Source organism: Salvelinus alpinus, chromosome 13 (genome assembly GCF_045679555.1).
Source record: "Salvelinus alpinus chromosome 13, SLU_Salpinus.1, whole genome shotgun sequence".
Classification (NCBI taxonomy): Eukaryota; Metazoa; Chordata; class Actinopteri; order Salmoniformes; family Salmonidae; genus Salvelinus; species Salvelinus alpinus.
The window spans coordinates 24,424,024-24,438,642 of NC_092098.1; the positions used below are offsets into that span (position 1 = coordinate 24,424,024).

Consider the following 14,619-nt stretch of genomic DNA (forward strand, 5'->3'; position numbering starts at 1 on the left):
CGCGCACTGCGCCCGGCCCGCCACAGGAGTCGCTGGAGCGCGATGAGACAAGGATATCCCTACCGGCCAAACCCTCCCTAACCCGGACGACGCTAGCCCAATTGTGCGTCGCCCCACGGACCTCCCGGTCGCGGCCGGCTGCGACAGAGCCTGGGCGCGAACCCAGAGACTCTGGTGGCGCAGTTAGCACTGCGATGCAGTGCCCTAGACCACTGCGCCACCCGGGAGGCCTTACATACACTAAGTTGACTGTGCCTTTTAAACAGCATGGAAAATTCCAGAAAATGATGTCATGGCTTTAGAAGCTTCTGATTGACTCAAATTATGTAAATTAGCCTATTGGAGGTGTACCTGTGGATGTATTGCAAGGCCTACCTTCAAACTCAGTGCCTCTTTGCTTGACATCATGGGGAAATCAAAAGAAATCAGCCAAAATAATTGTGGACTGGTTCATCCTTGGGAGCAATTTCCAAACGCTGAAGGTACCACGTTCATCTGTACAAACAATAGTATGCAAGTATAAACACCATGGGACCACGTAGCCGTCAAACCGCTCAGGAAGGAGACGCGTTCTGTCTCCTAGAGATGAACGTACTTTGGTGCAAAAAGTGCAAATCAATCCCAGAACAACAGCAAAGGACCTTGTGAAGATGCTGGAGGAAACGGGTACAAAAGTATCTATATCCACAGTAAAATGAGTCCTATATCGACAACCTGAAAAACTGCTCCAAAACCGCCATAAAAAAGCCAGACTACGGTTTGCAACTGCACATGGGGATAAAGATCGTACTTTTTGGAGAAATGTCCTCTGGTCTGATGAAACAAAAATATAACTGTTTCGCCATAATGACCATCGTTATGTTTGGAGGAAAAAGGGAGAAGCTTGCAAGCCGAAGAACACCATCCCAACCGTGAAGCACGGGGGTGGCAGCATCATGTTGTGTGGGTGCTTTGCTGCAGGAGGTACTGGTGCATTTCACAAAATAGATGGCATCATGAGGAAAATTGTGGATGTATTGAAGCAACATCTCAAGACATCAGTCAGGAAGTTAAAGCTTGGTCGCAAATGGGTCTTCCAAATGGACAATGACCCCAAGCATACATCCAAAGTTGTGGCAAAATGGCTTAAGCTCAACAAAGTCAAGGTATTGGAGTGACCATCACAAAGCCCTGACCTCAAACCTATAGAAAATTTGTGGGCAGAACTGAAAATGCCTGTGCGAGCAAGGAAGCCTACAAACCTGACTCAGGTACACCAGCTCTGTCAGGAGGAATGGGCCAAAATTCACCCAACTTATTGTGGGAAGCTCGTGGAAGTCTACCCCAAATGTTTGACCCAAGTTAAACATTTACATTTGACATTTTAGTCATTTAGCAGACGCTCTTATCCAGAGCGACTTACAGTAGAGTGCATACATTTTATTACATTTTTTACATACTGAGACAAGGATATCCCTACCGGCCAAGAGCAGACGCTCTTATCCAGAGCGACTTACAGTAGAGTGCATACATTTTATTACATTTTTTACATACTGAGACAAGGATATCCCTACCGGCCAAACTCTCCCTACCAGCCGACGCTATGCCAATTGTGCGTCGCCCCACGGATCTCCCGGTTGCGGCCGGCTGCGACAGAGCCTGGGCGCGAACCCAGAGACTCTGGTGGCGCAGCTAGCACTGTAATGCAGTGCCCTAGACCACTGCGCCACCCGGGAGTTCTTAAACAATTTAACGGCAATGCTACCAAATACTAATTGAGTGTATGTAAGCTTCTGACACACTGGGAATGTGATGAAAGAAATAAAAGCTGAAATATATAATTTTCTCTCCTATTATTCTGACATTTCACATTCTTAAAATAAAGCGGTGATCCTAACTGACCTAAGACAGGGAATTGTTACTAGGCTAAACATGTCAGGAATTGTCAAAAACAGAGTTTAAATGTATTTGGCTAAGGTGTATGTAAACTTCTGACTTCAACTGTATAATTAAACCATTCTAGAAGTCATAAATCAACTTGGTAGTTTTGGCGCTATACTGTCATTTGCCATGGCTACAGAAGCCTATAGAGTACCACAGTACAAGTCATAATACCCATAAAACCTAGCGGTCAAACAGGGAAATGGTTCCAATCATTTCCCCACCATTTTTCCCGTAGGGGATTTTAGGAACTTAAAATAAGGTCTGTTTTTTCGTGTAGGCTTACCCTGGCGTGACATTTTGATAACCATGTAAATCTCTCTAGGACAAGGTGACTTTTTTTATCAATATATTCAACCCCCCAAAATGAAATGCTAATGTGGCTATCATAAAGAACTACAAATGCCATGATGATCTGGATAAGACTGCCAAATCGAGGAAAAGGTAAGAAGCTCTGGATTAACTATCTAATGTTCTCTAAATGTAGTAATTAATAAATAGGCAAAATTTCTTTAAATGGAAAATTGAGAACTTGACACCATACCTGTTAGCAAAGGTGCCAGCTAGAGATGACGTGCAGAAGCTTGCAGGGATTAGCATTTTTTAATCTGAGAGTAAATAGAGCCAAATATATTGATAAGTCACCTTGTCCGAGAGAGATTTACATGGTTATCAAAACATGACGCCAGGGTAAGCCTTCACGAAACACAGCCCTTATTTTAAGTGTTTCTAAAAATGCCGTATGGGAAAAAATGTATGGTGGGAAAATGATTGGAACCATTTCCTTGTTTGACCGCTAGGTTTTATGAGTATTATGACACCTCCACTGTGAGGCTCTATAGCTTGGGTCTCCAAATTCCTTCCCTTCAGGTTATAATACCAGCATTTCATAAACTCCGCTGTTAAAAAGCTGATATGTTGATATGCTTCAGTTTGCTGCCATATTATTGGTTTCACATTTGTCTCTAGCAATCAAAAGGTAAAATAGATCAACAATTGTAATTTATATTTTCAACCCGCTTAGTCAAACGGCTCACACATTCACCTAGCTCTTATCAATTGGTAAATTATTGCATGGATAATGGTGTTATTTCTATCAGTAAAAAAATGAAGTAGATGTGGAACCGACAGGTTGCCCCACCTTGTTCATAATTTTATTGCACGTAAAGGTGGTGGAATTATGAGGGAATTAAGTCAAGGTCAGAATACAGTGTATCTGTAAACACACCTCCGCGACTCCTTAATTTCTTTGATATCCACCCCAAACTAATAGTTCAGAATACGTGTAGAGTGAAAAGTGCATAAAAGGGGAATTACGTTCCATTTATGCATGCTTACCTCGGGTCGCAATCCCCCCCAGTGACTGGAGTTGCTTTAGTTGGTTCATTTATTTGATCGAACATGTTGTGTTGCTCTTGTTTTGTGACCCAATCTGTGTGTTTTATCTTCCAGTGATTAAAATGAGTGTGGACGAGCTTCACCAGCTGAATGGGCAGCTGCTGCTACAGATTCAAAGTAAGAGACACTTTCATAGCCATCTATTGAAGTTAACTGTGAACAGATGTCTAAATTATTCCTTTGCATTAATCATCCATAGAGGAGTGCTTTAGCGCATGCATGGGTTTTAAGTCTCTTGTTTTAAATGCTTGTAAATGTCCATAAATGGATGGAACTGAATGTGCCTCATTAGTGTTTTCTTGCATCTCTTCTATGCTGGTGTGTCTTTGATGTGACGTTGTGTCTTTGTGAGGTGGTGTTATGTATTGGTAGTACTGCGTTGTCATTGCTGTCTGCACCTTCTGCTTAATCTGTTTGATTTGATTTCCGGGTGTGTGGTCCCTGGCCTGCATTGATGTCTTTTGCTCTGTGTGTGTGTTTTTGTGAGAGAGTAGGGCTGTGGCTGGTGATTGTCAAGCAAATACAGTTGAAGTCGGAAGTTTACATACACTTTTGGTTGGAGACATTAAAACTCGTTTTTCAACCACTCCACAAATGTCTTGTTAACAAACTATAGTTTTGGCAAGTCAGTTAGGACATCTACTTTGTGCATCACACAAGTAATTTTTTCAACAATTGTATACAGATTATTTCACTTAAAATTCACTATCACAATTCCAGTGGGTCAGAAGTTTACATACACTAAGTTGACTGTGCCTTTCAAACAGCTTGGAAAATTCCAGAAAATGATGTCATGGCTTTAGAAGCTCCTGATAGGCTAATTGACATAATTTGAGTCAATTGGAGGTGTACCTGTGGATGTATTTCAAGGCCTACTTTCAAACTCAGTGCATCTTTGCTTGACATCATGGGAAAATCAAAAGATATCAGCCAAGACCTCAAAAAAAAATTGTAGACCTCCACAAGTCTGGTTCATCCTTGGGAGCAATTTCCAAATGCCTGAAGGTACCAAGTTCATCTGTACAAACAATAGTACGCAAGTATAAACACCACGGGACCACGCAGCCGTCATACCGCTCAGGAAGGAGACGCGTTCTGTCTCCTAGAGATGAATGTACTTTGGTGCGAAAAGTGCAAATCAATCCCAGAACAACAGCAAAGGACCTTGTGAAGATGCTGGAGGAAACCGGTACAAAAGTATCTATATCCACAGTAAAACGAGACCTATATCAACATAACCTGAAAGGCCGCTCAGCAAGGAAGAAGCCACTGCTCCAAAACCGCCATAAAAAAAGCCAGACTACAGTTTGCGACTGCGCATGGGGACAAAGATTGCACTTTTTGGAGAAATGTCCTCTGGTCTGATGAAACAAAAATATAACTGTTTGGCCATAATGACCATCGTTATGTTTGGAGGAAGAAGGGGGATGCTTGCAAGCCGAAGAATACCATCCCAACCGTGAAGCACGGGGGTGGCAGCATCATGTTGTGTGGGTGCTTTGCTGCAGGAGGGCCTGGTGCACTTCATAAAATAGATGGCATCCTATAAATTATGTGGATATATTGAAGCAACATCTCAAAACATCAGTCAGGAAGTTAAAGCTTGGTCGCAAATGGGTCTTCCAAATGCACAATGACCCCAAGCATACTTCCAAAGTTGTGGCAAAATGGCTTAAGGACAACAAAGTCAAGGTATTGGAGTGGCCATCACAAAGCCCTGACCTCAATCTTATAGAAAATTTGTGGGCAGAACTGAAAAAGTGTGTGCGAGCAAGGAGGCCTGCAAACCTGACTGTTACACCATCTCTGTAAGGAGGAATGGGCCAAAATTCACCCAACTTATTGTGGGTAGCTTTTGGAAGACCACCCAAAACGTTTGACCCAAGTTAAACAATTTAAAGGCAATGCTACCAAATACTAATTGAGTGTATGTAAACTTCTGACCCACTGGGAATGTGATGAAATAAATAATTCTCTCTACTATTATTCTGACATTTCATATTCTTAAAATAAAGTGGTGATCCTGACTGACCTTAAACCGGGAATTTTTACGAGGATTAAATGTCAGGAATTGTGAAAATCTCAGTTTAAATGTATTTGGCTAAGGTGTATGTAAACTTCCGACTTCAACTGTAACTGCCGGTCTCACTGTAATTGACTGTAAATGAACATAAACATGTTTAGCATCTCCTGGCTTCCACGCATAGCTTACAAGCCACTGATGCAGACCTTTGGAACATCTACATTTAAAAAAAGTATAAATCAATTTAATATAACCTACATCACCATCACAATAAATCTATGATTTATTTTAGAACGGTCTAAAAAACATGATTTGAAAATGTTTTAGTCTATTTCAGAAGAGCAGATAGCGTCCTCTGAGTTGTCCTTATGTTAGGACCTGATCTGGATATGGCTGTGGGCTACACTAATTCATTTAGCAGACAAGATTTGCTTAGAATTCCGTAGCATTCTTTTATTTTATTCTATAGTATGAAGAATAAAATTGAACATAGCTGAATGAAATAGAAAGTATATTTTCTCCATGCAATTTATGAGGGAGTGCACACGTGGCTATTCTTTGTTGAGAGGTTAACAAAGAAACAGGTCCTCTATATGCTTAATTTTGAGCTATTTAACTTTAGTTGTGATACAAATGTTGGGCTCTATGTTTTGATTTTTAATACATTATAAGGCTGCATGATGTGACTAATGATAATTTGAAAAAAAGTTGCATGAAAGGCATGAGCTCTGCTTTGTTTCTTGCGCAGACTGCACTCACTTCATCAGTCTCTTATTCACAATTTGACAGGAACTTGATAAATCCTTGAATTTCCCAGCGGCAACCTCCATGCCTTTTGTGGCCGCTGTGCCCCTGGGCTGAATATTATAATTCCCTTCTCCCGGCTGCTAATTGCGGTGCTCCGAAGTACCTCACTCACATGGCTCTCTCATATCTAAATTCTTATTAGCCAATGCCCGTCACATGATCGCGACCTTCTCACAGCCATGTCAGCTCCAAAGTAGGCTGCAAGTGAAGACCGACACATCGGGGACGCAACTGCGTATGTGCCTATCAAATTCCGAGGCACGTATTGAAGAACTGTACACTTATTTTTTTGTCAGCCAACAAGATGAGTAGGCCTAACAAACAGCAAAAGCTCTAGCCTATGTCAATTTACTATCCCCCATAGTACAAAAGTTGACATTCTGTGTGATAGATAAATAAATAAATATTCCAAATATGGTCTGGGACAGTTGTGGGATGCGATAGATCCCAAATTAATGCAACCACTCGCATTAAAAAAAAACTTTTTAAAAGCAATGAGGCTGATGCAACCGATCAGAACGTTTAGCTTAAAATGTTGATCAACTATAAGGCTATTTCTTCACATTATAAGCGCAGCAATGAGCACACTGCGGGAAACCACCATTCTTAAAAGTTACCACAAATGCAATTATGCGTGTAATGCTTTATTACAAAGGTGCATTTTTATGGTGAAAATGATCTTCCCCAAACTTGAAGCTCACTCATGCGCCGCCTATGTATGCCAGGTAGGCTCTACACCCACCTGTTGTAAAGCGGATTAATGTGCTTAATTTTAAAAGTTATTTGGGCGCTTTAGTTGTGATACAAAGCTTGTCAAAACATATAGGCCTATGGGCTAGGCTACATGAGGTGTGCAACTATGATTAGAAAAAAAGGGCATGCACTGTTTCTTGCCTTACTGCACACGCTGGGCATCATTCACAAGTGATAATACATAATTCTCAAGTGATAGGCTAATAGTGACACCAATCAGACTATTCTTCATTTAATCTTGTCTTTACATATATCTGTGAAATTAGTTTTGATTTAAAATGGACCATTATCATGTACCTGTCTCAGAAAACAGGGTCAGGGGGAACAAATATGTAATCTATGGACTTAAATAGTGAATGAAGTACGCTTTTCCTGTGGTTCATTTTCATGCCAGCCAGGTAGGCCATACTCCTGTTGTAAAGCGGCAGGTAGGCTAGTGGTTAGAGTGTTGGGCCAGTAACCAAAAGGTTGCTGACAAGGTAAAATTCTGTCGTTCTGCCCCTGAACGAGGCAGTTAACCCACTGTTCCTCGCTAGGTCGTCATTGTAAATAAGAATTTGTTCTTAACTGACTTGCCTTGTTAAATTAAATAAAAAAGCGAAGCAATGTGCTTAATATTAGGAACGTTGAGAAATAAATATAGTAGGCATAGCCTATAGAAAGCTGATGGATCCTCTTATTTTTAATACAGGCCATCAACTCTGTTTTCTCACGCAATTGCATAGCCTATAGAAAAGTTGCGCAACGTAAGCTCATGGGCTTTTATGAAGTGTTTGATTTGATTTTCTGATTACATTTGCATTGATGTCAGAGTGATTAGAGGGACAATAGAGTGCTGAGTACCAGGCAGTTAGCAAGTTTGGTAGGCTATTAATGACCATCGGCAGCCTCAGAGCTTGGAGAAGCCTAGTTACCGTGACTAAACGGTCACGTGGAATTTGACTGTTAGCATGACTCGTGACCGTCGGTGTGGCGGTAATACTGTCACTGTAACATCCCTAAGAGAGAGACCCTGCACTGTACTAATCTCTGCTCTGTTTCCTCTCCCCTCTACAGAGGTGTTTGAGGAGCTGACAGTGGCTGTGCAGGAAAAAGACTCACTGGCGTCGGAACTGCATGTTCGTCACATCGCCATCGAGCAGCTCTTCAAGAACTGTGCCAAGCTGCCCTGGCTGCAGATCAGCCGGGCCGGGTCCGTGGTCAAGGCCAGCAGCAACACCTCTGTGGAGTAAGGGGAGTCTGGGGATACATACCTGGCTGGTGACTGCCTCTCTCAAGGAGATGGCTGTTTCACTCCCAGGGCTAAAGACAGACTAACAGGATGGCCACTGTGGCCCGTGCCCTTTACATTGTATAAGACTTGTTGCGTGGTGTGGTTTCTCTCAGAAGAGTGAGGAATGGACATGGCCTCCTCTCATCTGGTGCTCCAAGGCTTTCTGACGGCAGTACTTTGAAGGGGCTCGGAGAAAGGCAATAAAATTAAAGGATCTTGGGATCCACTGACTTCCACATGGGAACTGTGGGTTGTTGAGCCTCGCTGTCGGTGGACCTGTTGCCTATGCAGACAAAGTATTTTGAAAGAATACCTATTCAGATTTGATACAGAATGACATGAGTGAGATCTTGTTTGAATACTGGTATATACTAGTAATTGCCAAAATAAAGGAAACACTTGAGTAAATGAAATAAAGTATATTGAAAGCAGGCAGGACTCTAAAGTCAGATTACAACAGTGAAAACAGCTTGCTTCTAGCTCAACCGGGTCAAAAGATCTGACCAATTTTACAGGCACAACATTTTTATCTTCCTATAGCCGAGCGGATCCCCGGGACTGCATTTTAGATTCATAAACCATGTCGTGGGCCGTTCTAAAACTACTCATGCGTCGACGTTGTTAACCATTTGTTTATACTTTGTTCAGTCATGTTACCTTGTTCGTTAGCTAGCTAACAACCTGGTAACTTTACCAGTATATCCAAGCATTTGGGGGCACAGAAAGAAAGGAAAAGGGGTAGCTTCTTCAGGAGATCAGTGAATAAATGACAGATCTCTTGCATGTCAACATCACAAACCTCATGTTTTTAAAGAGACTGTGTACAATTTTCTATGTATGCATCTCAATAGGAAAATGCTGCTTTTACACAATATGTAGACAATTAATATTCCACAAATTACTTTAATGACAGGTATTCGTATCATCATTTTAGCTTTTATAATAAACAAATGTGTTTACAGTGTTCCGTATTAGTTTCTAGGGCACAACGTGCTTCAGAAGTAGCTAGAATTCATAGGCTGCGTAATTCAGATTTTTTTTTTCTTCACTAATTGGTCTTTTGACCAATCAGATCAGCTCTGAAAAAGATCTGATGTGAAAAGATCTGTTGATGTGATTGATCAAAAGAACAATAGGTGGAAAAAATATCAGAATTGGTCTGCCTGTGAAAATGTAGCAATATAGGCCCAATCTCAATCAACTTTTCTAGTGCTCCTAAATTTAATTTGGTGCTCCCAACTTTAAGTTACCAATGAAACATTTGAATTTAGAACCCTGAAAGCAGGTGCTTCCACACGCGTGGTTCCTGAGTTAATTAAGCAATTAACATCCTATCCCGTCATGTATAAACATGCCCAGTTGACCATTACTTTGGCTAACATGGCTAGAAAAGGGGTGTCAAAGGTGCGTAGAGGGTTTAGTGTGGGTGGGTGTGTCTGTCAGTTACCAGAAGGGTATACTACAAAGCATGATCAAGGAGTTAGCCAGCTAACTTGCGTAAATGTTCTGAAATAACATTTTTTAGAAAGATACGCTTGATATGGGCATGGTCTAATTGACTCAACAACCAAAAACGCATATCTAAGTTTAACTGTCTTAATGAACCAGAAAATCAATCATTATTTCTGGTTGTAGTATACCCCCCTGATCTCGACTCAATTGAAAACTTGTGGGAGATTCTGGAGCGGCGCCTGAGACGGCCTTTTTCACCACCATCAACAAAACACCAAATTATGGCATTTCTTGTGGAAGAATGGTGTTGCATCCCTCCAAAAGAGTTTCAGACACTTGTAGAATCTATTCCCAGGGGCATTGAAGCTGTTCTGGCGGCTCGTCGTGGCCCAACGCCCTATTAAGACATTGGTATTTCCTTTATTTTGGCAGTTACCTGTATCTAGCTGCAGTTTTCTTTTTACAATGACAGTTTTCATTTATTGAATTTCCTCATACTCTTTTACATTTACTTTTCTTTTTGTTATTTTAATCACACCCATTTCCTCGCTCCTCCAGAAAATATTTGGTTGACTGGTTCTGTTGTTGCTGTGGTAACTGTTACTAAATGAGAGGTTATTTTGTATTCAGTGCAGTGAAACATACTCTTGCGATTTGAATAAATTGTGTTACATCTAAGAGGTGGGATTTTAAGTCCAGAGGTTACAGTTTGCTTTTATTATTTCTCCAGTTTTTGATTGGATTTTGATGTCTTGTTTGTATTTTTATTTGTTTTGTATTTTGTTAGTGGCATGCTGCAAATGCTGTTTTCTGCTATTATTAACTTTAAGTCCTCTTGATTTCAACTGGTAAGGTATTTTATGGTAGCCTGTGGTAAGGCTGTTGAGCACAAGTCATGTAGTTGAACAAGGGAGTGACATGAAATGTGTGCTGATGGTAGAAAAGGCCTAACTCGGTAAGCATTGTATTGTCCATTTGCCAAACCAAAGCCTTTATTTGCTTCAAGGCAGCAAATATCAGTATTTAATATTTCACTTGTGAACTACAAGTATAGGCCTCGCTAGACCAACTAGAATTGATAGTGAAACGCAATAGAATATACACTGATACCAAATTCACTTGAAATGTGGCTCAATGATAAACTTGTGACTCTATAAAATTGGTTTAGCTGTAATGTCCTGTGTTATGAACTGCTCAACACAATTTGGCAGGTAGCCTAGCGGCTAAGAGCATTGGGCCAATAACCAAAAGGTCACTGGTTCGAATCCCCGGGCCGACTAAGTGAAAAATCTGTCAATGTGCCCTTGAGCAAGGCACTTCAAATCTAATTTTATTAGTCACATGCGCCGAATACAACAGGTGTAGACCTTACAGTGAAATGCTTACCTAAAAGCCCCTAACCAACAATGCAGTTTAAAAAATACGAATAAGAAATAAAAGTAACAAGTAGTTAAAGAGCAGCAGTAAAATAACAATAGCGAAACTTCTCTACAGGGGGTACCGGTTGCTCTTGTAAATCGCTCTGGATAAAGAGCGACTGCTAAATGTATTCTCCCCTGGTTTCACTGTCTGTTAAGTTGATGTTAGATTGTGTGACTGAGTTTATTCAAGCAATTATTCGTATATTGTCTTATTATTTTGTGGTTGTGTGCTTTGGTTTTTACTTGTTATTTTATTTTAGCTAATCATTTTCTGGTGGCAGGTCTATTCTGTGTGGAGTTCAAATGATGTATAAACTGCCGAATCCAGTTCTCTTAATACGATGTGTCCATTAGTTTTTAAAGGCACTGATCTGAATGGTGAAAAGAAAGCAATATGATGGAAAGGCCAAATAATGATTAACTTTACCTATCCAGCCTGGTCAGATCAGAGATTTTGAAGAAAAGGAGACAGATGAACTAGCCTTAATGAATATTTGGGACACAGATGTAGTAAGAAAATGGATTTTAGTATGTCTCTGGTCAATACTTAGACCTGCATGTGAAATTTAGGCATACTCTGGTGGTTTGAAACAGCTGTAGAGGTTCTGCTCACTGAAGTGGACCCTCTATCATTGGCCCAACTAGAATGTGTATATTTTGGGAAGAAAGAAACAAATATATTCAGGTTGATGTATTTGAATCTTCCAATGTCAGTCTCTCTTTATAAGAGATCAGGTTTGACCCCTTTGGGGTTAACAAGAAAGGTTTTAGCTCTGCTTTTAACTCTTATCCTGCGTTTCTTTGGATTAATAAATGTCTATTCTTCTGAGCGTGAGTTTGTCACCCTAATTCGTACAACTGGTATGTTGTATGAATTTTATCATACACATTCTAAATTTTGGTTGTTGAGATTTGACTCGTCTTAGGTCAGTTAGGATCACCACTTTATTTTAAGAATGTGAAATGTCAGAATAATAGTAGAGAGAAGGATTTATTTCAGCTTTAATTTCTTTCATGACATTCCCAGTGGGTCAGAAGTTTACATACACTCAGTTAATATATGGTAGCATTGCCTTTAATTTTTTTTACTTGGGTCAGCCGTTTTGGGTAGCCTTCCACAAGCTTCCCACAATAAGTTGGGTGAATTTTGGCCCATTCCTCCTGACAGATGGTGTAACTGAGTCAGGTTTGTAGGCCTCCTTGCTTGCACACGCTTTTTCAGTTCTGCCCACAAATTTTCTATGGGATTGGGGTCAGGGCTTTGTGATGGCCACTCCAAAACCTTGACTTTGTTGTCCTTAAGCCATTTCGCAACAACTTTGGAAGTATGCTTGGGGTCATTGTTCACATGGAAGACCCATTTGCGACCAAGCTTTAACTTCCTACCTCATGATGCCATCTATTTTGTGAAGTGCACTAGTCCCTCCTACTGCAAAGCACCCACACAACATGATGCTGCCACCCCCGTGCTTCACGGTTGGGATGGTATTCTTCAGCTTGCAAGCCTCCCCCTTTTTCCTCAAAACATAACGATGGTCATTATGGCCAAACGGTTCTATTTTTGTTTCATCGGACCAGAGGACATTTCTCCAAAAGGTACGATCTTTGTCCCCATGTGCAGTTGCAAACCGTAGTCTGGCTTTTTTATGGCGGTTTTGGAGCAGTCTTCCTTGCTGAGCGGCCTTTTAGGTTATGTTGATATAGGACTCGTTTAACTGTGGATATAGATACTCGTTTCCTCCAGCATCTTCACAAGGTCCTTTGCTGTTGTTCTGGGATTGATTTGCACTTTTCACACAAGTACATTCATCTCTAGGAGACAGAACGCGGCTCCTTCTTGAGCGGTATGACGGCTGCGTGGTCCCATGGTGTTTATACTTGCGTACTATTGTTTGTACAGATGAACGTGGTACCTTCAGCCGTTTGGAAATTGCTCCCAAGGATGAACCAGACTTGTGGAGGTCTACAATTTTTGATTTTCCCATGTCAAGCAAAGAGGCACTGAGTTTGAAGGTAGGTCTTGAAATGCATACATAGGTACACCTCCAAATGATGCAAATGATGTCAATTAGCCTACCAGAAGCTTCTAAAGACATGACATCATTTTCTGGAATTGTCAAGCTGTTTAAAGGCACAGTCAACTTAGTGTATGTAAACTTCTGACTCACTGGAATTGTGATACAGTGAAATAATCTGTAAACAATTGTTGGAAAAATTACTTGTTTCATGCACAAAGTAGATGTCCTAACCAACTTGCCAAACGAAACTAGTTTGTTAACAAGACATTTGTGGAGTGGTTGAAAAACAAGTTTTAATGACTCCAACATAAGTGTATGTAAACTTCTGACTTCAACTGTAAGTATTCAGACCCTTTACTCAGTACTTTGATGAAGCACCTTTGGCAGCAGATAAAGCCTTGAGTATTCTTGGGTCTGCCTCTACAAGCTTGGCAAACCTGTATTTGGGGAGTTTCTCCCATTATTCTCTGCAGATCCTCTCAAGCTCTGTCAGGTTGGATGGGGAGCTTTGCTGCACAGCTATTTTCAGGTCTCTCCAGAGATCTTCGATAGGTTTCAAGACCAGGCTGTGGCTTGGCCACTTAAGGACATTCAGAGACTTGTCCCGAAGCCACTCCTGCATTGTCTTTGCTGTGTGCTTAGGGTCGTTGTCCTGTTGGAAGGTGAACCTTCACCCCAGTCTGAAATCCTGTGTGCTCTGGAGCAGGTTTTCATCATGGATCTCTTCATACTTTGCTCCGTTCATCTTTGACTCGATCCTGACTAGACTCCCAGTCCCTGCCGCTGAAAAACATACCCACAGCATGATGCTAACACCACCATGCTTCACCATAGGGATGGTGCCAGGTTTCCTCCAGAAGTGACCGCTTGGGTGGTCAGCTTGTGGCGAAATCCTGCATGGAGCCTTTACCGTGCGATGCCACTTTAAGAGCGCATCAGCAGTAACATGCTCACCAGACCGGACACGTCGCAAAATACATTTAGAAATCCATGTTATTCAATTATTGCACCCACACTGCTCGCGCGCGCCAACGAGTGTCTGCGACGCCAAAGGCTAACACCTTGCCCAAACCGGCTGCGCACATTTATTTTGCCCCCCCACACCAAACGCGATCACGACACGCAGGTTAAAATATCAAAACAAACTCTGAACCAATGACATTAATTTGGGGACAGGTCGAAAAGCATTAAACATGTTTGGTAATTTAGCTAGTTAGCTTGCACTTGCTAGCTAACGTTAATTTGTCCTATTTAGCTAGCTTGCTGTTGCTAGCTAATTTGTCCTGGGATATAAACATTGAGTTGTTATTTTACCTGAAATGCACAAGGATCGAAAAAGCCTTGGTTTCATGCATGTCAACATCAGAAGCCTCCTCCCTAAGTTTGATTTACTCACTGCTTTAGCACACTCTGCCAACCCTGATGTCCTTGCCGTGTCTGAATCCTGGCTTAGGAAGGCCACCAAAAATTCAGAGATTTCCATACCCAACCATAACATTTTCCGTCAAGATAGAACTGCCAAAGGGGCAGGAGTTGCAATCTACTGCAGAGAGA

The 14,619-nt window shown here is 41.3% G+C and overlaps 1 protein-coding gene across 2 annotated transcripts in view; it reads left to right on the forward strand.

The window, feature by feature from the left end:
• LOC139537436 (protein EURL homolog) overlaps positions 1-11,876 on the forward strand; it is a 61,305-nt gene extending 49,429 nt beyond the window's left edge. For both annotated transcript variants that reach the window (XM_071338709.1, XM_071338710.1), the window contains exons 4-5: positions 3,373-3,435; positions 7,958-11,876. In XM_071338709.1, the coding sequence (XP_071194810.1) occupies positions 3,373-3,435; positions 7,958-8,133 (239 nt within the window). In that variant the 3' untranslated portion in view covers positions 8,134-11,876. The remainder of the gene's footprint in view (positions 1-3,372; positions 3,436-7,957) is intronic.
• Positions 11,877-14,619: the final 2,743 nt, after the last annotated feature.